Genomic DNA, 24,072 nt, shown 5'->3' on the forward strand with positions numbered 1-24,072 from the left:
AAATGCACCAGGGACCCATGCACCATGGCCTGATGCTGTGAAGGACGTGGTCAACCTCCCAAACTGAAAAACTCCACAAGCATTTTTTAAAGCTCCTACTGGGTGCTAAGTTCTAGGGGGTCAAAGAGCAAGAATGTATCAACCCTTACACACTCGAGGAGCTTCCATTGCAACACATGAGCCAAGAGGGCAGTGGTTCAGAGGCAGACTTTGGTGAGTTATGGACACTTTTGGTGATCTGGCATGATCTGAAAAGTGTTGTTAAATGCAGAAAATCAGGGGCAGCTAGGTGGTGCAGTGGATAGAGCACCGGCCCTGAAGTCAGGAGGACTTGAGTTCAAATATGGCCTCAGACCAAACACCTGACACTTACTAGCTGTGTGACCCTGGGCAAGTCACTTAACCCCAATTGCTTAAAAGCAAAAAAAAATGCAGAAAATCAAATGCAGAGGATTACAAAGGAAACCAGTTATACTGAAATGTGTGTATGTGCACATACGTGTATATATATATGTGTGTGTTTATGCACAATACACATATCTATACACATATATGTACATGTGTGCACATGCATGTATAGACACACACCTGTTAACACCTCCTGCTAGAGTCACCCACAGTAGGGTACCCTCTGTAGGTCTCCCACAGATGTTCATTAGGTGAGCTAATGTTTCCAGTTCTCAGGGTCTCCTCACTCCCTGGTGCTCAGGCAGTGTGGCCGTGGGACTCAGCCAAGGACATTAGAAAGCCCTGGCCTCCCGTCACACTCCTCCAGATGCATGGCAGGAAGGACCCCCTGTCAGGCCCGACTTCCAGCTGTGGAGATTTCCAAACCACTTGCTGTGATGATCCTCAATTCTCTGGGCTCAGGGAATAGTTGGACCCCAAGTGTCAAGGGATGGATCAACTTGAGCCCCCCTGTTTTTGGACATACGTTATTGAAGGATGAAGCTGACCTTCAGGAAAGAGGCTGGCTGTGGAGAGAGGTGTCCTCAATCTCCACCACCCTTGTGAGTCTTCACGCAGTGCTCTCCTCCATGCATTCCGTAATGCAACTACACCGGCTTCCTTGCTTTTCTTGGCACATGACATCTCCCAACTCCATGCCTTTGCATCGGCGGACCCTTACCTCCATCTACTGGCTCCCTTCAAACTTCTGCTATGATTTGCCTCGGATGGTGTCCTTTCCCGTCCCCTCGCCCCTTGGCGATGGCCCTCCACGTGAACGTTCAGGATGTAGGGATCGTCCACATACAAAATGTTTTGCACAGTCTCTCCCCCAGGAGCGTGGGTGCTCCTCGGGTGCAGTGATCATTTTTGGGTCTTTTTGTTTTAAATATCTCCAAAGCTTGGTGACGTACCTGGTATACAGTAAGCACCTAATAAATGCTTGTTGACTGACTTGGCTGCTGACCTTAAAAGGTGGCAAGAGCAGCTCCCCAGCACTCAGACAGTCCAAGGCAGGAGGGAGGAGTGAGGCACATGGGACAGTGGGAAGCCTGCTGGAGTGGGGGGCCTTGTCCCTGACACTTCTGTTGGTGTGGCAGGCCCATCACCGGCCCGGGGTGGGGGCAAAGATCAGTGGATCTGGGGTCAGATTCTGAATCTGCCACTTGCTACTCCCCTGGACTCAGTTTCCTCCTCTGTAAAATTAGGGGGTAAGGATGAGTGGCTGCTTAGAGTCCTTCCAGTAACAAAGTCAGACTCCTAGGACATCTGTGAACCTCAGTTTCCCCACCTGTAAAACGGGAGTAAAAACGATCCTTGTGCAGACCATCTAATGGGGAGGGGGAGTGGGGAAAGAAGGGAAGTGCAAGGCGGGACTTCGATGGATTCCTCTCTCTAGGTTACTGTATGGGGTTAAATTGCAACAGGAAGGTCACCACCATTCCCAGTCCCTCAGGATGATCTGGCCCCCCCGTCCCCTTACTCTCCCATATGCCAATCAGTCGCCAAGTTTTAGAGACATGTGGTGACACAGTGGGGTAGAACGATGAACTTGGAGCCAATTAGATCTGGGTTCAAATCCTGCCTCAGTTACTTACCTAGCTGGATGAGGTACTTAACCTCTGTCTGCCTTAGTTTCTTCAGCTATAAAATGAGGATACTAATAGAACCAACCTCACTGAATGACTGCGATGCCAAATGAGATAACAGATGTCAAACGTTCTGCAAACTTGAAGGCAGGACGTAAGTGTTTGCTTTTTTCCCCTTTTTTTAATTCCATCTCTTAAATCCTCTCATACTCATTTCTCTTCTTCTCTCCTGCCATAAGCCCCGATGCTCATCTACATTACTGTATCAGCCTAGAAAGAGCTCTGGCTCTCGAGTCAGAGGACCTGAGTTCAAATCCTGCCCCTGAGACCAAAGAGTTTGCAGGGCCACAGATACAGACTGATCCAAACAAACTCCCTCAGAGCCAAGTTCCTCATGTAAACCAGAAAAAGGAGGGGGATTAGGGAAGTGGGGATTGAGGAGGGAGCAGGACTGGTAGGGGAGAGGAACTGACAGGGGAGAGAGGGACTGCTGGGGGAGGGGCACTGATGTGGGAATGGAGGGGAAATGGGGTTGATGGAGGGAAATAGATAGGTGAGTTTGGGGTTTGAGCCGGTACTTCATTACATCTTGGAGTGGATGACATGAGCATGGGGAAATGTTTGGCAGGAAGTAGAGCCTGTGGTGGGCATGAAGTCCCAGCTTATTTTGAGACAGCTGCCAAGTGGGCTTCCTGCTCCCCCATTCAGCGTCAGCTCACATCTCCCACCACAGATTGAACCAGCCCAGTTGAGATGCTGCCAGCAGATGCAGCTCCCCCAGGAAGGCACCCCCAAAATGGAAAGTACGTGTTATTTTTTCCCGTTCTCTTCCTGCTGAAATAATACCCCAACCCCCGACCGCTCGCCCTCCTGTCACTGGGACATTGGGCACATTGATGGAGACCTGGCTCCTCCCGCTGATGCTTTTAATGACTGGCCTTCCTTTCTCCCAAATACAACCACGTCTTTCACTGCCAGGCTGAGAGCCAGGCTGAAATCCCCGCAGTAGGAAGGCCGCGCTTCCTTCCGCAGAAAGATGCCCCGTACTGATACCGGGAAGGAGCGGCAATAATTTATGGCATCTGAAGGAGCGCCTTCCAGTAACCTGGTGCATAAATGACCTGGCTGATTTCTCTGGGGAAAAAACAAAGGTTCCTAAAACCCAAAGCCAGGGTTGTCCCGCCAGCTGCTGGACAGTGGGCTGGATGCAGCACAAGGAGCTAAATGGATCTTTGGAGGGGAGAGCTGATGGGAAGCCACAGGTGCCCCACCTGCACTGGGGGTGGAGGGAGGGGCAGTGAAGAAGAGGAAGGGAGGCAGGCTTCCACTTGCTCAGATATCCTCAGGAAAGTGGGTGGCAATGCCCAGTGAGGGAGTCACAACACCACCATCAATAATAATAATATTTATTATTATAGAATTATTATAGGGCTTTAAGATTTTGCAAGGCACTTTACAAATGTCTCGTTGTGTCCTCACAAGAGCCCTAGGAGGTGGGTATTATTATCACCCCCATCTTGCAGGTAAAGAAACTGAAGCAGACAGAGGTGAACAGACTTACCCAGGGTCACAGAGCTAATAAGCATCGGAGGTAGGATTTGAACTCAGGTCTTTTTAAACTCCAGGCCCAGTGCACTATCCACTGAGCCACCCAGCTGCCCTAGTAACAGAAGTACTCATACAATGACTGGAGGACCCCTTTTCCAGAATGTTGCTGTGTTTGAAATGGGAGGCCCCAGATTTCTCTTCTCTTCTGCAATATGATTCATCTGATTAGCTTTCTCAGGTGGCATAGCGGAAAAGCCCTGAGCCCAAATGCTCCCTCAGTCACTTACTACCTGTATGCCCTTGGCCGAGTCCCTTCATTTCTTTGGGACTCAGTTTCCTCCCCTGTAAAATAAGGGGCGTGCACTTGAGGGCCTCCAAGATCCCTTGTAGCTCCAGATCAGGATTCCCAACCTCTCTCTCCCTGGGGGGAGAAGGGGGTGGGGAGGAAGGAAGTGCTCCTGGCTGGCTCTGTAGGCAAGGCCAGGCTGCAGACAGGCACAGGGCCCTTGCTTGGACAGAGCTGCCTGAGCACGACAGAAAAGGACGCTGCTGCCTGCCAGGTCGAGCCCTCTCCACAGCCCAGGGTCAGATCTCATCTCTCTAAGGTCATTTAATATTTCCAACACCCCAGCAACCCCTGAACAACCAGGGATCCGAACCTGACTGCCCGCCTCTGCTTCTTAAGGATGGGAGCAGTGAGAGGGAGAGGAGATATCGGGGTCACACCCCCCCAGGCCTCGCCTTGGTCAGCAACTTCCCTCCATGCCCCCAAGAGCGAGTCACAGGCACCCAGTGTGCCACAAAGAGCAGAACCTAAAACGACCTCAGCCCTGGGAGCCCGCCATCACATCCCTCAGTTTCATTTCTCTAACCCATGCAGGGCCAGCTTCTTGATGGCTCCTCCCAAATTACAAGAGGATGATGACCCTTTGATCACCTTTCCATTTGACAGTGTAACAGCAGAAGCCATTAGCCCTCCCAGAGGTCATCAGCGCTCCCAGAAGTCACTGGCACTCCCAGAAGCCAGCAGCCCTCCCAGAGGTCACTGGCGCTCCAAGAAGCCAGCAGCCCTCCTAGAGGTCATTGACCCTCAAAGAGTTCAGCAGCCCTCCCAGAGTTCATCAGCCCTTCCAGAGGTCATAGGTGCTCCCAGAAGCCAGCAGCCCTCCCAGAGATCATTGGCACTCCCAGAGGTCATTGGCCTTCCCAGAGGTCATCAGCCCTCCCAGAGGTCATGGGCCCTCCCAGAAGCCACCCTCCAGCCCCCAAGCACCCCCAGTACCTCATCCTTCTCCTCCTGACGGCGCCTGCGTTCCGCCTCAATGACCAGCTTCACTTGGATTTCCTGAGCGATTTCACAGTCCTGCTGCTCTCTGAGATGCCCAAGAGACAAAGCCATGTTACCCAGGAAGCTCAGAAGGTGCCTGCCCTCTGGGCCCTTCGCCCTCTCTCTGCTCAGGTGGGCAGCAGCAAGCCTTGTCTTCCAGGGGCCCCCAGGTCTTTACCAACCAGGCATTAGTGATCGAGCCCCAGCGCTGGGGTTCTCAGGATGGGCAAGGGAAGGAGGGGATAAGCAGTGACACGGTCCCACTATGCACCAGGCATGGTGCTAAGGGCTTTACAAAGAGGATCTTGTCGGCCCTCACAACAACCCTGAGGGGTCGGTGCTGGTATCATCCCCATTTTGCAGATGAGGAAACTGAGGCAGACAGGTTCCACGACTTGCACAGGGTCACACAGCCTCCTTCACAAGATCGTAAGGACTCTGGGACTCCGTGCAAACCAAGGAATGCAGAATCCACACGGGAGGAGCGAAGCCCCAGTTCTTTTCTACCGTTTCTGGTCATGACTGCCAGAGCTCCTGTCACTGACCTCCCACTTAAGGGAAAGGATTTCTCAAGAAATGCTGCTGCTTTCCAAACAGCTCCAAATGGCTATGTGCACAGAGGGGTCTCAGTGGTTAGGGCCGCCTCACGTTCAGAAAGCATGCAAGGTTTTATAAACACTTTACAAATATCGTCTCCTCAGGACCCGCGGCGATCCTATGATGTTACCCCCATTTTACAGATAAGGAAACCAAGGCTGAGTGGCGTTAGGTGACTTGCCCAGGGTAACACAGCTTACAAGTAGGTGAAGTGGGAATGGAACCTAGACCTCCGTGACTCCAAGGCTGCCCCTCTATCCTGGGGTGCCAGCTGGCTGGCTCGGGGGTCACCCAAGGGGGTGGGGGGAAGAACCAAGCCATGGGATGAGGCAGGGAGATGCCCAACCTCCCTGGTGCTGTGGCATCTCAGCCACAGGAAAAGTGCCAGAGTGGACACAGGAGAGAGAAGAGTCAGGCCGGGGCCAATGAGCTTCCTTCCTCTGTTTCCCTCCCTGCCCCACCCACGGCTATTTCTAAGAACTCACATTTGTCACAGTGGCAGGAGGGAGCTAAGCCTGAGCATCCTGAGGAAGGAAAGCCAAGGGCACTGCTGAGCGGTCGGCAGATCCGCTGGCAGCTGGCATAGCCCGAGCTCCCAGGTGGGCTGACAGCAGACGCTTCCCGCCACTAGAAGCAGTGGCCTCTATCCAGGGGCTCCTGCTCAGTGACCAGATGAAATCACAGCTACCTGCATGTCTGTATGTTGGGTTCTCATTGAATCGGATCTGAAGATTTGAGAAATGCCTCCTTATGGGGAAGGTGTGTAGGACAGGGTGCATGGTGGGCCAGGGGTCTGCCTTCCACCCCTGCCCCTGGCCCACACTGGCACCCTCTCAGATAAAGCTCCAGAGCAGGTGCCTGTCTGCATTCCTGGAGGGAGTGTGCACTCTATGAGAATGACATCATGAGTCTGGACCAAAACCTGAAACAAAGTGTGCTGGGGACAGCAACACAAAGGGACCCAGGCCTGCCCTCAGGGAGCTGCCATTCTTGTACCCCCACAGGGGAGGAGGAGGAGAAGGCAAGTAAAGACACAAGAGAAATACTAGGCAGGTGGTGAAGGAGCCAAAGGGAAAACTGAGCCAAACCAAGGCAGGAAGACACAAGGGGAGAGCGAGGGAGCAAGGTGGAGGGAGACCAGGCCTGAGAGCAGCCTGCAGAGAAGCGGAGCAGAGGCAGGTGGCAGCAAAAGGCCACAAGCAGACTCCTCACCCCGGCACAAAGGTGAGCGACAGGAAATAGGGCTGGAAAGAGTATGAAGCCAAATTGTGGTGGGTACTGAGAGCCACAAAAGGACGTCTGTGCTTTATTCTATGGGCAATAGGGAGCTTTGGAAGGTCATTGATCTAAGGGGGGAGGGCAGGAGGGGAAGTGGAGAAGGCTTCAGAGAGGAGACCTAGAGTGACACCTGGAGCCTTGTAACTCATGATGTCATTCTTATAGAGTGCAGACTCCCTCCAGGGATCCGGACAGGTACCTGCTCTGGAGCTTTCTCTGAGAGCATCACCAAAGGCAGCCAGGAGGAGATGGGGAAATGGTCAGTGGTCAGCACAGCAAGACCACACACACACACACACACACACACACACACATGCGAAGCTGAAGTGGCAGTAGCTTGGTGTCAGATTTGGGCAGGAGGGATCGAATGCCAAGACAAGGCGATTCTATCACAGCGTTCAAGAAGCCAGGGGCTGATGACTCGAGGACTGAGTCGATACATGCATCCACTGCCTAAATCAACCAGGGGGTGTCCCCGTTTTACTTGACAGAATTACTGCACCCCAGTGTTAGAACCAAAGGGACCCAAGAAGCCAGGAGAGGATACGGCTTCAAACCAGCCTCTCACAGTTACCACTTGGTGACCTTGGGGAAGTCACTTAAACAAGCTAAGCCTCAGTTTCCTCATCTGTAAAATCAGAAAGTTGGCTCAGATGTCCTTTAAAGGCCCTTCAGGTTCTCAAGCTAGGACCCTAAGAAATGAAATACCTGAAAATGTCTCCCTGACAAGCGGCCATCCAGCCATGAATGGAGACTCCAGGGAGGGGAAGCCAGCCCTCCTGAGGCAGCCCATTGCTCTCTGGGATGGCTTGAATTGTTAGAATTTTTCTTTCCTCCTTCCCTCTTCCCTACTGCTCCTACCCCTGGCCTTTGGAGCCAAGCAGAAAACACCTCATTTCTGTTCTAAAGGAGATTATAGCCAACTCATTTTTTTAACCTGACGCAGAAAAACTGACAACTTTCTGTCATTCTGCATGCAGCCCCTGCCGCTGTTTGGTGAATTTGCTTACAAGCAATGGACTGCTCTCACCCCTCCGGCAAGGAGAGATATGGCGCCGGGCGAGGCCTGGACAGCTGGCCTCCGGAATTTGGCTGTTGAAAACAAACCCTCTGGATTTGGACCTTGTTCATGTCCCAGCTGCTCTGAATTGGCTTCTATGTACCCTCGCATAGGCTTGCACGAACATGGGCTGGGTGCTGGCTGGGTGTGGCGGCCTTCCCGGAGGGAAAAGGGAAGGGCTGATGTCCATTGCAGGCCCCAGCTGTACCAGCATACTGACCCACATGTTCTGAATGACTACAGTTCCTACCCATGTCCCAGAAGAGACAAAATACTCCAGGGACTGAGTGACAACTATCATATTTAGAAAGACCAGAAGTTAGTTGGGTTTCATGCAAACTTGAGAGCAGATGAGTAGAACAGACCTTGGGAGAAGGAGGAAGCCTCCACTGAGCCACCCTCCAGTGCTCTGAAGGTGAGTTAGCTAGATAATTTCTCCAACTAATTCAACCTCCAATTTGATTTTCTTCATTGAATTGTTTTTAGAAGTCCCAACAAATTCCACTTAAATAAGGACATGTTCTTTCACAAATCTGTCTCCTATTCAATCTAAGGAGATGAGTGACAATGAGCACCCTCGCTGGAGACTGAGGGTTGATGCTCTTTTTTCCTCTTCTTTTAATTTTTATTGTATTTTATTTTATTTTAGGCAATTGGGGTTAAGTGACTTGCCTAGGGTCACACAGCTAGCAAGTGTCAAGTGTTTGGTCTGAGGCTGGATTTGAACCCAGGTCTTCCTGACTTCAGGGCCGGTGCTCTTTTCTCCTCTTCTAAAAAAGAAAAATCACACTGCCACATGATTCGAGCGCCTGACTAGCCCAGCAAGGCTATTTCCAAGTTGTTCATGGTCAACAGTGTTGTCTTCCCATGATTCCCCGAGTCAGAAGGCATGTCAGTGGCTACTGCTCCCAACTTCTTGGGAAAGAGAATCCCCGCAACAACATGAGGTTACGGAGCCTCTTCTGGAAGCCTTCAGATGGGAAGGAGCCCAGTCCCTGCCAAGGCAGAGCAGGAGCCACTGGGGCACCATTCTGCGTTGGGTTTGGTCGTGATTTCTGCCCCTGCTGAATCAAGTTCACTTTGCTGCTCTGCTGGTTCTGCCTAAAGCTCCTGGTCCTTTCTTGTGGAGCCAAATAAACCAATCCGATCCCTCTCCCACATATTAACCCTTCAAAATCTAGAAGACAGTTAAAATGTCCTCTACGCCTTCTAGTCAACGCATATTTAGAGGACTGTTGTGCACAAGGCAAAGCATCCCCAGTGCCGGATCTCTGAACCTGAACCCATGTGCAGAATAGGGGAAATCCCCTTGGCTCATACACTCACTCACTATGGGACCTTGAATAAGTAACTTACAAATGCTTGAAATTTTGCTTTCTTTATCTCTAAAATGGGTTGGCTTACAGGAGTCCTCAATTTCCTCCCAACACCAACCATCTGAGTCAACAGGTGCAAGTTACAAAGAGACAAATACAGATGTGATGTAGGAGAAAGCTTCCTAACAATGAGAGATGTCCCAAAGAGAGGTAGTGAGCTCGCCATCTTTGGAGATCTTCAAGCTGGGGCTGGACAACTTCTCTGGCATTGTGTCCAAAGCATTCTTACATAGGTAAACTCTGGACTCAATGGCTACTGAATGCTCATCCAATTCTGTGGTTCTGATTCTAAGATACCCCTGAGGTATGGGTCTGGACAAGGTCAAGGTGGCAGCAAAGAACTCCAGTCCACACTCATCCTGTTGGTCCTTTCTAGGCTCAGAGTTCTGTAAAATGGGGGGAGGGGTGAATTGGAAGGGGTCTCTGAAGTTCCCTCTCAGTTCTGACATTCCAGGATCCTATATATCCAGGAAAGCCTAGGCTCCAGTGCAGCCCCCGACATATAGGAGCTGGTCTCTGTAAAATGGGATAATACCTTGAGCTACTCACCTCATGGGGTTGTTGTGATGCTTAACTGAGAGAATGTATGTGTGCGTGCATGTGTGTGTGTGTGTGTGTGTGTGTGTGTGTGTGTGTGTGTGTGAGCGAGTGTGTGTGTGCACGTGTGTGTGTCTTTGTGTGTCTGTGTGTATACGTATACAGCACTTCACAAATATCTAAGTGCTATGGAGTCAGTCATTTCTGTTATTTTTACTCTTAGGAATGGGACCCTAAGACAGCAGCCAGATGGATGGGAGGGGCCTGGGGATAGGGCAAAGGTCAGCGTCTGCAGGTCCCGGGGACCTGACTCACATGTCTTTGTAGCGTTTCTGGATGTGAGCACGGGCCTTCAGGTCCTCCTCTTCCTGCAGCTGCTTGGCCACCTGAAGATCGTACTGAACCAGGCGGTTTCGCTGCACGTTGGATGCCAAGTGGTGTTCAACTGAAAGAAGACAGAGAGATGTCAAGGTTCGGCGAGGTCCCACCCACCCTCAGCTGCCGAGGCAGCTCTGCTCTCCTGTGGCGTTTGTATTTTTAATTTGGACTGGACCTCGGATTTCACTGCTGTGGGACGCCCCCGGGGAGGAAGCGGCCTCTGCCCATTCAGCACAATGCCCGCTCTCTCCTCTATTCACATACAAGATGTCATGTTTCAAACAAAGCGAGGAACAACGGCAGATTAGAGTAAGCTGTTTAGGCTATGAGACACCGCTGCATTTGAGTCGGATTCTTCCTCGAATCACACACATACATATACATACATACAAACAAACATACAAAATACACACACATACACACATGTGTACACAAAAGCCCAGTAGACAGAAAAAGGAGAATGAGGATAAAGCTCATCTCCTCAGTAAGAAGCCCATCAGCCCTGCTCTGGGCAGGGGGCAGAGGCCTCCCCCAAAACTTTGTGCGCCCCTGCCCCAGCCCATCTTTACAGCCCCTGTGCTCACAGCCCAAGGCCCAGAAGGAGGTGTTCCAGCTGCCTTTCTTCTTGCCCACCGATTCCTCCCACAACACCCCCCTAGGTCCAAGAAGCTGTCTTTGCTCCCAATCATTAGCATCGTATTTCTCCTCGCCAAGGACTAGCTGGCCAGACGAGTCTTCCGGGGACCCATCTGCTGCCTCTCGGGGGCAGCTTCTGGAAGTGTGACTGGTCGAAGGCTACAAAGACAGAAGGTGGCCTGGGCCCCAACTCACTTTCTTGCTCCTGGAGATTGTGTGCCAGCGTATGGTCCTCTAACACGGCAAAGTCCCGGCACACTATTGGAGAGAGAAACAGATGGCATATGTTATGAGGGCTTGCTGTGGTCCAAGGTCATGCCTAGGAAGCAACCCCCACAATCCTTGATTAGTGATGGCAGGTGATCAGCATCTTCATCTAGCACAGGAGCTTCCTTCCCCAGAGACCACCAGTCTAACCTCCTCACTTTACGCATGAAGGAACTGAGACCCATGAAGGGGCAATGACTTGCCCGCAGTCACTCAGGCACTAAGAGGATAAGCTGGGATTCAACTACCACCTTGGACTTGAGTTAGGACTCTTCCCACTTCGTCAGTGAATGTCACAGACTGTCATCAATGGCCTTCTCTTAAGGAAGGGATTTACCAGAGATATAGACACATTGGCCCCTGCCCTCAGCAGCGTCATAGACCCCCAAGTCACCAGCTCCAGCCTTCCTTCTCCAATTCCCCCTCCCCAACCATGGGGGCACCCAAACATCAATGGGAAAGCAACATCCCACACATGGCTTTGGTTCCGGGAAGCCCCTGCCCTTCCAGTATGGACCTCTCCCTAATCCCAAAGTCATCACCAGGGCAGAGGAAGTGACAAAGAAGGAAATGTGTTAGAAAGAGCATCTTGTGAGAGCTAGCAGTGTGACCTGCACCAAGAAAACACCTCGGGGGGCCTGGGGCACCACCTCGGGGTGGGCCGAGACCCTTTGCTCTCCATTGTCCCTGTTAGCCAGCCGGTGAGCGCTTATTAGACTCTAAGAATTAACAAAACAAAAATGAAACATTGTAGAGGGAAAGAAAATTCTGGGCTCAAGGACCTGGCCTTTGCCATTTGCCCTTGGTAACATCACTCCTCTCCTCTTTTCCACTGCTTGGAACCCTCTTCTCAGCTGTTTCACTACATGGTATAACAGTAAGCCCAATAATGACAATGGCTGATATTGACCTGTAGTGTTGGGGGCCGCAAAGCACCTGGCAGCCACCATTTCCCATGAACCTCACCATGACTCTGTGAGGTACAAGCTACAGGCATGATCATCCCCATTTTGCAGATACAGAAACTGAGACTCAGAGAGATAAAGGATGCTGCCTTGGTCACACAACCAGAAAGTGTCACAGACAGCATTTAAAGCCAGGCCTCTCTTGATATCATGAGCATATCTCTCAGAGAATTAAGACGAGTCAGCTCTAATGAACCGGGTCAGATTCCAGCTAGCTCAGAGGATATGCAGGGATCATTTTCCTTGCCTCAAATAAATATAACTTGGCAACTTTCTAAGCCTACAGGAGGCAGAGAAGGTGCCAACCCACACTGGCCAAGGGAGCTTCATCATCTACAGAGTTTGCTATAGGAAATCACAGGTCTAGTTCCATATAGATAAATAAAAAGATACAGATAGATAGGTATAGATATATGTGCACATATATATACATATGTATATTTGTATGTGTGTATACAAATACATATATGTATATATACATACACATATACTTAAACACACACATATACAAGTAGTGTTTGCATGTATCGTGTGTGCATGTACATATGAGCATGCATGTGTGCATGTGTATATGTGTATATATCGGTATGTGGATATATGTATGTGGCTGATGTGTGCAGGTATATGTGTGTGGTGTGTGCATATGAATGTGTTTGTGTGTATAAGTGTATGCTTGTGTGTACGCATGCATATATGTGTGAGTGTAAATACACGTGTATGAATTATGTGTGTATACAGATGTGTATTTGTACATGTGTGTGAGAATGCATGTGTATTTGTACATATATGTATATGTGTAAAGTTTATAAAGACAAAGTTGAAAGGCCAGACATTATATAAGAAATGGCTGTTTTCATATTCTAAGCAGATTCTACACCAAGTGAAAATTTCCTCTAAATGTCACAGATGCAGGAAGTCAAGTCAATCTCAGATTTGAAAATGTCCAAGATGCCCAAATAGTAACATTTAGAAATCCTTAAGAGACAACTTTATGTTTTAAAGAAATGTCCTTTGTTTTCAAAGCACATACCCCAGATCCCCCAACCTCCCACATACACACACAGGCTTCCCCCTCTTCCCTGCTCTCTCCTTCCTTTCTTTCCTGTTGTCAATTATACATATCTGTCAACCTCAAGCATCCTACACAGCTTGGGGCACTCTGAGATGCTGTCAGAGGTATCAGACATTGATGGTAGAACTCACCTGCCAATTACTACAAACCCTCCCTGGGGTAATAGTGGGTCTGAACCCCATCAGTGATGGACAGAGAGATCGAACTATGGCAGCAGGTTACTGACTCAGAGACTGAGGGGCGGAAGGGAGGTCACCATGACCAACTCTTTCACTTTGAAAAAAAATCATCTCATATGCAAAGCTCTGGCAGTTAATCCACTAGATACATGGCAAAATATGTTCTGACTTTGCCAGATAAACATAGGTGAAAGTTTTTAAATTTTTGATAAGCAGAGAAAAAGAAGGGAATGACAGATTTCAATGGAATCAGAACACACTGGCAATCTCCTTGCAGACCCCACTTTATTTCATGGTGTGAATAAAAGTTTTTCTAAAAGTTAACGTGGATATAAAGGATGTTTCATTGTGTTTGGGACAATGAGAGGATACATTTTAAAATAAATGTGATGCAGAAGTAAAAAGATATCAGAGTTTTTAAGTCCACAGAGAAATTTTTTTATTATTTTTTTTTCTCCAGCTTGAATACATATTGCCAGGCACCTGAAAATCCATCTGGTACAAAAGTCAAGATTGAGTCAGAGAATTATGGCAATAAGCCAGAGAAGCATCTGGGCCTTCCCAAGATGTGTGCATGTGTGTGTGTGTGTGTGTGTGTGTGTGTGTGTGTGTGTGTGTGCACACGTGCGCATGTGTATGTGTGCTAATTCTGGAGGCTCTAGACCCTGTGCTCCACATCCCTCTCTACATCTCCTAATGAATCTGTGGCACTGTAGGGCCACAATTGGGTCTAGACACTTTGAATGATGCTCTGATACGTTCTGTGGGATGGTGGCCCCCAGGAGTCCAGAACAGCAGCACATGGCACCTAAAGGTCCCTCTGGGAACGGGTGACATGTGGGAAGATCCAGGGAAAAAGAAGTCCATCTCTTCGTGTTACAGAGGAGGAAAGGAAGGCCAAGAGAGGTTCTAGGTGTGCTCCTGTTCTGTTCTGTCTTCCCCAGTAGATTGTAAGCTCCTTGAGAGCAGCGACTGTCTTTCATATACGTACTCCAGAACTGAGAACAGTGGCTGACACATAGCAGGTGCTTAGTGTTGACTGACTACATGACTTCCCTCGATCACAGAAATAAGTGGGAGAGTGAAGAGTCAAGCGCACATCATTTAACTCCAACGCAATCGTAAATCCAATAAGATGGGAGGAAATACAATGGGTAGCTGACCCAAAGTCATTCGGAAAGGCCTGAAAGAACTGTTCTTCCAAGTCAGTCATCTGGATGAAGCTCAGGTTAAGTTAGAAGAGAGTTGTTGGACAAGAGTGAGGAAGAGCGACAGCATTGGAAAGGAGGGAAAGAACGGTGCCTGGACAGCCCAGCTTGAGTCAAGTCCACCGAGCAGACACTTTGGAAGCACCGAGTCTGGAGAAGACAATGTAATCAGTGGGATGCCTAGCCCTTGTCTCTGCATTCTAGTGGCTCACAAGTCCATAGCAAGCCCTGAGTTAGAAGGAGATTGGAGGGCCAGATGGAAGCAGCAAAACCCTAAGGATCAGGCAGCAAAGGATGAGGCAGAATGGAAAGGTAACCTCCCCAAGGGCCAGCCCATCCCCCACATACACATCATCATTGTCTCCCTCCCCACCAGTCATAGGCTTCTTTCACCAATTCCCCTGATTTGTGCAACAAACAAGCAGAACGGTCTACATATGGTCTGGTGCTGCTTCTGTAGCTTTTGAACACCCTGAGCATCCATCCTACTTCTAATGGGAATGAACCGGCAAGGGTTAAAGGTGCAGCAGAAGCTTGAGGCCCACATGCACATCACTCAATCGATAAACATTCATTAAGTTCCTACTATGTGTCATGTGCTGGGCTAGAAATCTAAAACGGTCCCTGCCTTCCAGGAGAGAGTGGAAGGGAGGGAGGGAAACAGGAAAGGAGAGAGAGATGAAAGTATACATATATTTATATATGTATATATATATATATATACATATATAAATATATGTATATGTATATGATAGGATGGATGGATGGATGGATGGATGGATGGATGGATGGATGGATGGATGGATGCTATGTAGAAAAAGACTAAGTTTGGGGAGTGAGGCCACTAGGAACTGAGGTAGTGGAATGGAAAGTCTCCATATGGAAGGGGGTGCATAAGCTGAGTCCGGAAACTTCTCATTAGAAAAGGAGCAAGTGGGGAGAAAGGACCAGGGACAGCCAATACAATGGTAGGGAGGTGGGAGATGACGTATCATATCTGAGAAGCAACAAGCCGGACAATATGACTGGATCAACCAAAGAGCAGGTGAAGGGGAAACTTGAGAAGACAGAAGAGGTGGGCTGGAGACAGACTGTGGAGAAATCTCAATGACAAGGAGAGCTTCTATTTGGTCCTCCAGGTAATAGAGGCTGGTTGGATTTTCCCTAGAAGGTGTCAGAGGCAGCAGGGCAAGGAATCAGATCTGAACTTTAGAAAACCCTTTTGGCCTCTGAGTAGAGGGGGTGGATTGGGGTGGGGTTAGGGTGGAGGCAGTGAGAGCAAGTAGGAGGCTATTGCAATGGATCAGCCAAGGCACAGTGGAGAGCCTGAGACAGGAGAGGGGGGCGAGACACGTGAGAGATGCTGTGGAGGCAAAAACGAGCTCCGGTGATTGACTGGCTTGTGGGAAGAGGGAAAGAAAGAAGTTCGCAGTGGCAAAGCGGTCGACCACTGGCCTGAAAAGATGGCAGCACCCTCAGCCACAATGGGGGAGTTCAGAAGAGGGATATGTTGTGTGGAAAGAGGAATTTTCTTTTGGACATGCTGACTACAGGATGTCCCAATGAGAAGCGTCCAGCAGGCAATGGATGATGTGAAATGGGAGCTCGGGAAGCACATTAAAGATGGAAGCAGAAATCTGGAAGTCATCTACATGAAGAGGAAGCCTTGGGAACAGACAACACCAGAGAGAAGATTCCTGCCTCTGTGGGTGGTTGGACAGGATGACCTTCATGGTATTTTCCATTTTAGTGTTAACACAAAACTTATGATGAAGCTGTTCTCAAAAACTAGGTCAGTCTCATTGGCCCACCCCCCAGCCTCATTTGGGCTCAATCTCAGGTCTACGTCTGTGTTTGCCTGCATGACTGGTCTAATACAAGTGTGAAAAGACTCTCATAACCAGGCCTACCCATTGGCCTGGAATCTGTGACCGAAACCCCAGATAACACCACAAAGCCTGGCCAGGTTGGACCTCTGCTCCCCTTATCATCCCTTCCCCACCCCAGACAGAGACTGAAGTTTCAGAAACATCCCTTTGAGACAAAAAGCAACTCGCTATCACTTTTCCTTCTGATTATTTCATATCTGCCACCCCACAGGCAGGATGGCTGACCCCATTCCATGCTCTCCTCTCTCTTCAGGCCATTCACACCCTCCCAAGCTGGCTTGTGACTCAGCCAAATCACTGACTTCCACCCTGTTATTTACAGGCTTCTGAAACTTGCTTCCCCTAACCAGAAAGCCCTCGAACCCTTTCGCTCCCCTTAAAATAAAAAAAGGCGTCTCTTTCCCCCTACTCCACAGCCAAAGGGACCAATCCATAAAGAAGTGTGTATTAAGAGCTTGCTGTGTGACAGGAATTGGATGCTAATTAGTGAGTCACAATGGAAATGGACCACTCTGCCCTCAAGGAGCTTCCATTCTGTCAGAGGAAAGAGCATCCATCCTCCAAAGTCAATGTCTGGTGATTTGTTAGTAGGGGAGGAGGAGGCATTACAGACAGCCTCGAGAGAAGTACCAAGATGGGAGAAGAAATGGCACATATGAGGGAGGACCAGTAAGTCGGTCAGTCTGGCTGGGCCACAGAAATGAGGGGGGATGAGCCTGGAGAGCTGGAAGCTCACCTAATGAAGGATGGTGAAAGAGGAATTTGTCATTTAATTCAGAGACAATAGGGAGCTATTAGTGCTGTATGAGAAGGGGAAGGATGAGGTCTGACCTGTGCTTTGGGAAAATGTCCTTGATGGTTGTGGAGAGGGTGAACTGGAAAAGGGAGACAATTGAAACAGAGACGTCCAACTAGGAGACTACTGCAATCATCTGGGCGAGAAGGGATGAGGACCTGAATTTGCACCCCACCCCCACCCTGTGTGAGAGGAGAAGGGAGGGGTGCTAGAGATGTGGTAGAGAGAGACCTAGCAATGTGTTAGCTCTGGTAGCAATGGAGAGGGAAGGGAAGACAGAAGAGAGACTGAGGCTGAGAACCTGGGGGACAACAGAGGGGTGATCTCCTCTGTGCATACCTCTGTGCTAGGCACTGAGGGCACACAGAGAATAATTACACAGGAAATACCATTTTGCTAGGGCAGGAGGGGGGGGAGAGGCACAGCATTTCCACAGGGAAATCACAGGCACAAAGCAGGAGAGGCTAGTGTGTGTCAGAGAGGGAGGCCATGCTGTGCTTTGGAAGAAGTTGGGGAGCCACAGAGTACAAGCAAGGATCCAGACCTGTGAAATACTGAGGCTGGGCCACTCCTGCTTCATCCACATCAAACCATTTCTGAAGGTCTGACTGATACTTTTAAAAAACCACATCAAACATTGGCGCCTGTAAACCCTGACTCAGTACGCCTTCAGCTTTCATGCTCAGGGCTGGATAAAAGGGCTTTGCATCCACTCACTCAATCTTGAGGCTGGCACATGGTGCCCTGCAGAACGGAGAAGTTTAGGTTTTTTTGTATGAGTTTGATATAGGAAAGCAGGGATGCTGGGGGTGGGGAGAGAGAGCTACAGAGCTCGAGGCAAAGGATGCATTTTGGATGCCAGCTCGGCTCCTCACCATTGGCTTGACCTTCGGTTACAATTCTACCCCTCTCTGAGCCTCCAGACCTGAATGAGGATTGCTAAGGTGACTTGCCCATGCAGAGGCTCTGACATGAAGGGAGAAGAGGACGGTATGATAAGCAAGTTCTCTGGGCTCTCGGATTCCTCTGAAAACTGGAATCGAAGTCAGTGCTCCAGGGATGCAAGGAAGAAGGGCCAGAGGCCGAGCTGGTGTATCTTGAGTTCCATATATTTACAAATTTCTGATGTCAGCACTTTTACTTGGGGCTAGGTGGGGAAAAGGCCACTTGGGGGCTGCTGAGAAGGGACAGAGAAGCCAGTGGAAACCAAGGAGCCTTCTTATAACAGGATCCTCAGCAGATTCAGACGAAAGCAGAATTTGAGGTCTGGGGGAAGATCCCCAGATGGACACTGGGCCTCTCTTCTAGGCCAGATTCCCCTCTTTGCAGATCCCCTCTTGCTCCAGCAGAGAAGGGAAACCAAACCAAACCCCAAAGGACACGGCCCCCCTCCCCTTCTAGTCTGGGGATCAGCTGGGATGGCCAGCTGGGAAGTCGAGGCACCAGGGGCTCAGTGGAGGCCCGGGATGGCCTTAGCAAGGACTCCCAAAGGACTAAAGGAAAGAGGTCAGCACTCTCTTGCATCATCTGAACCAGCCGGCAGCTTAGATAATCCCAGGGCCTCTGTATCCTGTGCAGTCAGCTCACAGCCATGGACTCAGGCAAACAGGGAAGGGGACAACTCAGAGGTTGCAGGTTCTTGGGTCAGATTGAGAGGAAAGGAGAAGCAGACCAAATGCATGAACAAAGCTTTTTTTTAAGAACTTTAAAAACACATGAAATGGATGAAAGCCCCTGGTACCTTGGGCGAAATCTCTGTGGCCAGGAGAGGAATCACCCAGAAGAGAATGAGTGAGCAGGCAGGCAAAGATGGGCCCCAAGCTCCAGTGCTAAACAAGGTCTCCAGATGGAAGAAATCAAACAGCATCATTTGACTTCAGTTGGAGTATATTTTTTTTTAAATGAGGGATTTGAAAACTATAATCATTCTGTGAAGAAGCAGGAAGAAGACAGCCTTGCTTCTCCTGACCTTTCTCCCCACTCCCCACAGGCAGGCCCTGGGGCTCAGCTTTTGGTGACTCAAAGTTTGGACTTGGGCAATGGGAAATCCATCCAAGTTCCAACTGGCTCATATGCCACAGAATAACACCCCCACACAGCCAGATGGCCAAAGAGGCCCACAAGAGGATGCTGCCTCACCTCTGGTCAGCCATTGCTTTCACAATGAAAGAAAAAAGTGATGGGGGAGATGCTATCGATGGAACCTTTCAGGAAATGGTTACAGAGCACAGATCTCCAGCAAATAACAGTAGTGCCAGGAGGCCTCCAAGTGGAATAGAACAAATTAAATAAATGGAATAGAATAGAAAAAAAATTTAACAATAGAAATAAGGGAAGAGGAGCAAGTTAGGTTACTATGGGTTCCTGTATAACAACTGGATTATGTCTGCCGGGTCATCACAATTCTAAGGCCTGATTGGTCGAGAGACTCAGTCCAGAGTCAGAGAGCATGGGCGTGACATCAGAGAAGGTAATTTCAGCTCCACGGCACTGAACTGTCTGTGTGACCTTGGTCAAGTCCCTTCTTTTCACTTGAACTGTTCCCTTATCTATAAGAGGTTTGGAGACTATTGAGATCAAATACACGCTAAACATCCTTTACTTTGGAATCAGAGAAGTCTGAGTGGGAAGGGCTGACGGCCACTCGGGATCCCCCATCTCAATACCCCTGAGATGCGGTCACCAGCCTCTGCTTAAAGGCTCCCAATGAAAGGGAAGCCATTTCCTCCCCAAGAAGCCCATTTCCCCGTGGCCTTGTCACCCAGGGACATCTCTCCTTTATCCCACTGGGGAGTTCTTCCTGACGCCTCCATTTTGGAAAGCTGCCAAAAGCAAGCCAACCTTTACTCCCCTGCTGGTTCTTCTGACTTTCTGGACTTCAGTACCACCCTCCCTAGGGTCGCCCAGCTTGGAAGTGCCTGAGACCATGTTTGAACTCAGCTCAGCCCCCCTCCCACCCCCAGTGTCAAACGTTTCGAAGTCACGGAGGCAGCACCAGTGAGTGAGGCCAGTCTGGCCAGAACAGGCAATGGCTGAGTTGGAGTGGAACATTCCATCTCACCTCCTATTAGCTATGTCCCTTCACATCCAGTGCCCTTCAAACACCCCTCGAGCTGGTTTAGAAGTCAGAAAAGGTTGTTCTGCTTTGGTAGGAGTACCCACACCAGGAGTCCTCAGCAGCCACAGAGCCCGGACAGATTTGCTTTTGAACACACCATGCTGATCAGAGGGATTTGAAAGTGCTGAAGGGTTCAGTGCTCAGGTCAGACAGATGACTAGTTTAATGAACCACAAGCTCATTTCTTGGAAGAGAGAAGGCCGAGTCAAAAATCTACCTCTGCCAGGGAAAATTACCGTGGAAGTCTTGGATCAAGCTAAAGCTTAGAAAGGAAACCCATAGTCCAGTTTATCTGTATGTGAACAAGAGGGCGTCCAGCACTAAAGGGAGAGGAAGGGGAAGAAGTCCTAGGCTGGAGGCTTCCTTGAGACCTCCCCACCTAGAAGAGAAGAAGCCCATCCCCTTCACTTGTTTGCTTTCCCAGGGTGGTCTGGCGGAGTCAGAACTTGGGTTCGAATCCTCCCTGGGCAGTGGTCCCAGGCAAGACACTTCAGCTGAGCCAACAAGGCCTCAGTTTGCTCATCTGTAAAATGGGAAATTGGGTTTGGCACTTCAAATCTGGCCCAGCTGTAAACTGGTGATTCACATAAACTTAATTGGGGACTTGAGGTTTTTTGGAGGCTGGGGTGGGGGGTTGTTTGTCTTTCTTTCCACAAGAATAGTTTTGTTGAAAGCTGACAGCTGAGGGCAGGAAGCCTCAGAGACCTTTCTCATGCCTCTTCCTGGGCTCTGCCAGGGGCCTGCTGACTACCCCGAGTCAGGTGAGAAGTTGGACAGAATGTGCTAGATAAACATGTAAAGCCCCAGGGTGTGTATGTGTGTGTGTGTGTGTGTGTGTGTGTGTGTGTGTGTGTGTCTGTGTGTGTAGGGAGTGAATGCTCAGCTCATCCCAGGTTAATAATGACCTGGAGGGGCCAAAGGCCTCCTTACCAAAGACATCAAACCAAGCATTAGCTAGAAGGAAAAGAATTCAGTTCCAGGAGAGGTCCAGCCTCTAGGGTGCTCCCCACCCCCTGTATAGGACCGCTCAGTCTCTGAGGGGTTTAGTCAGTGCAGGACCGTGGCTCCGAGGAGCCCTACCAGGTGGCAGAGGTTCCCACCGAGCAGCCAGCCTGACAGAGCCTGGCCATCATGAAGCCAAGGAGGGCTGCCACAGCCAACTCAGCAATGTGATTTACTGGGCTGATATGAAGACATTGTGTTTGGAGTTCAGCTAGGGGAACTCTGGGAGGACAGCACTGTTTCATTTCTGCCCAGATAAGATGACAAGTTGTCATCTAAGATGGTTGGGGGAGGGGGTGCTACCGCAGGCACTTAACAAGTAGAGATTTGGTAACTGACTCACTGATTAGGAAGCAGGTCATTAGAGACCCAGAGGCTGCCTCGGGGCATAGAGTGCAGTGGCTAGAGGACCAGGCCTGGAGTCAGGAAGACCCGAGTGGGGTGAGGGTTAGAGTGGAGTGAGGGTTAGACCGCCTCAGACACTTAGCAGCTGGGTGACTTTGGGCCTGTTACTTCACTTCTGTTTGCCCCAGTTTCCTCATCTGTAAAAGGGGGACAATCACAGCACCTCCCTCCCAGAGCTGTAGTGAAGATCAAAGAGATAATAACTGTACAGTGCTTAGCACAGGGCCTGGCAAAAAATGCGGTCAGTCGTTTCTGAGCCATGGCCCCATTTGGGGTTTTCTTGGCAGAGATACTGGAGTGGTTTGCCACTTCCTTGTCCAATTCATTTTACAGATGAGGAAACTGAGGCCAGCAGTTAAGTGACTTGCTCAGAGTCATACAGTCAGTAAGGGTCTGAGACTGGAAGTAAACTCACAAAGAGGGGTCTTCCTGATTCTAAGTCCAGTGCTCTATCCACTGAGACCCCCAGAAATATTGAATGGACATGACCAGGTAGCAGGGGCATTTTTCATTTTGTTTGTTTGTCTTTCAGAGGAATTGGAGGAGGTTGGGCTACACGCTCCATTCCAGCTCTCAAATTCCAGGTTCTAGGTTCTAAGTAGACATAGTTGAAGACACAGCTTAACAGGAAGACAGAAGGAGCTACATTGTCTTCACGGACAGGGATGACTAGATGACTTCCTTTGTGATGGTAGGTGGCAGGCTCAGAGGATCACCTCTCACCTAGATCACATTGCTCTCCAGCCTTGGGTCTCTCCCACTCTAGCTCACCCCACATACTGATACCAAAGTCATGGGACTCCTCCACCAATCCCACTTGTTTCCTATTGCCTCTAAGATCCACGACAACCTCCGCCATTTTGTTTTTCCAAGACCTCCACAACATTGACCCCAGACCAGCTGGTCCTCGCAACATTCCATTGCTCACCTCCAAGGCTTTGAACTAGCCACCCTAGGCCTGGAATGCACCCCCTCCAGGCCTTTGCCTCAGAGGTCCTACCCCACTTCCTTGAAGATCATCTCTTGCTGCCCTCATCCCTCAATCTACCTTTCTTGGTTTGAATTGTTCTTTGTGTTTATGTGCTACTCATTAGAACATAAGCTCCTGGCCAGTAAGGATTGCTTCATTCTTTGTATTTCTATCTCCCTAACCCATCTCCAGGGCCTCATAGCACCTGACACATAACAGGCCCTTAATAAAGGCTTATTTGTTGATTAATTGGAAGGTTGCTTCATACACTGGCCTTTCCTCTTGCATTTAAATTATTAGTCTTAGATATGATGCAGAATTTAAAACTGGAAACAGACTTATATAGTCCAAAGCCCATGGACCCTCATCAGAAGAATGTTTTTAATGCCTAAAATAAGACCACAAAAGAAACCAAAGTTTAATGAAAATAAAGTTGTTTTTTGTGTTTGTTTTTTTCACAAAATTATGGACTCCTGAAATCTACCCATAAACTCCCTTCCTGGAATCCAAGCTAAGAACCCCTACCCTAGCCCAACCCCCTTGTTTCAAAGATGAAGAAACTGATTCTAAAGGTAATAAGTTATTCACCCTAGCCCCTCGCACCATGGGCTACTAGACAAGTATGCCTTAAACCCAGGCAGTCTGACTCCAGCCCCATTCACTGTTCACAAAAGCCTACTGATCCTTCATCTGGTCAGGTTTCCCTTCTTCTAAAAAGTCTTCAGTGGCTCCCTCTGGCCTTTCAGAGAGAAAAGGGCATAAGGGGAAAACACTGCTGACACAAAACTTGGGTTTTGAATAGTTAATTTATGAAATTATGAAATCGAGACGACATGCCCAGTTCCTTGGGTACTCACTGGAAAGACCATGACGACAGTGGGGAGTGAGGCTCCAATCACATTTTAACTAGACACAGAAGGCATAGGGAGAAACAGGCACAGAAAATACAGAAATGAGTGGCAAAAAGAGACACAGAGGCCAATGGTATGAGGACAGGGGTAGGACAGTGAGTAAAGGCAGGCAGTGGAGAGAAGATGGGGAGGGATGAGTCTCCTCACTGTGGGATTAGAGTAGGGAGCCCTCAAGCAGCATGAGCCCTTGGGACATAGAAGAGGGCTGGGGCTGCAGGGAAGGCAGGAGTTTGGGGTCTCATTTTATAGGGTTTTCAGGGAGAACAGACTAAATCTTATCTGTGCCACATTGGGGTTACTTCATTAACATAACCAAATCATGTCGAAGCTGTCAGTAGAACTTTAAAGTTCACATGTCATCCCAAAGTTCTTAGTAACATTTGGGGTTTTGCTGGACTTCCTGGGGCTGTCCTGGGCTTAGCTGCGATTTGCATATCAGAGGACCAAAAGGCCCAGACAGCAAAGGTTTCCCCTGATTCAGCACAGAGTCTCAGAATGGGATTTGGGCTTCATCTAT

General features: G+C 49.4%; 1 protein-coding gene across 2 annotated transcripts in view; it reads right to left on the minus strand.

Annotated features, from left to right (window-relative positions):
* Positions 1–24,072, minus strand: part of CCDC50 (coiled-coil domain containing 50) — an 88,023-nt gene that overhangs the window by 34,783 nt on the left and 29,168 nt on the right. For both annotated transcript variants that reach the window (XM_020964768.2, XM_020964770.2), the window contains exons 2-4: positions 10,969–11,031; positions 10,075–10,204; positions 4,867–4,957 (exon numbers count right to left, since the gene is read on the minus strand). In XM_020964768.2, coding sequence (XP_020820427.1) covers positions 4,867–4,957; positions 10,075–10,204; positions 10,969–11,031 — 284 coding nt within the window. The remainder of the gene's footprint in view (positions 1–4,866; positions 4,958–10,074; positions 10,205–10,968; positions 11,032–24,072) is intronic.

This window comes from Phascolarctos cinereus, unplaced genomic scaffold, assembly GCF_003287225.1.
Source record: "Phascolarctos cinereus isolate Bilbo 61053 unplaced genomic scaffold, phaCin_HiC Scaffold_7;HRSCAF=346, whole genome shotgun sequence".
Lineage (NCBI taxonomy): Eukaryota > Metazoa > Chordata > Mammalia > Diprotodontia > Phascolarctidae > Phascolarctos > Phascolarctos cinereus.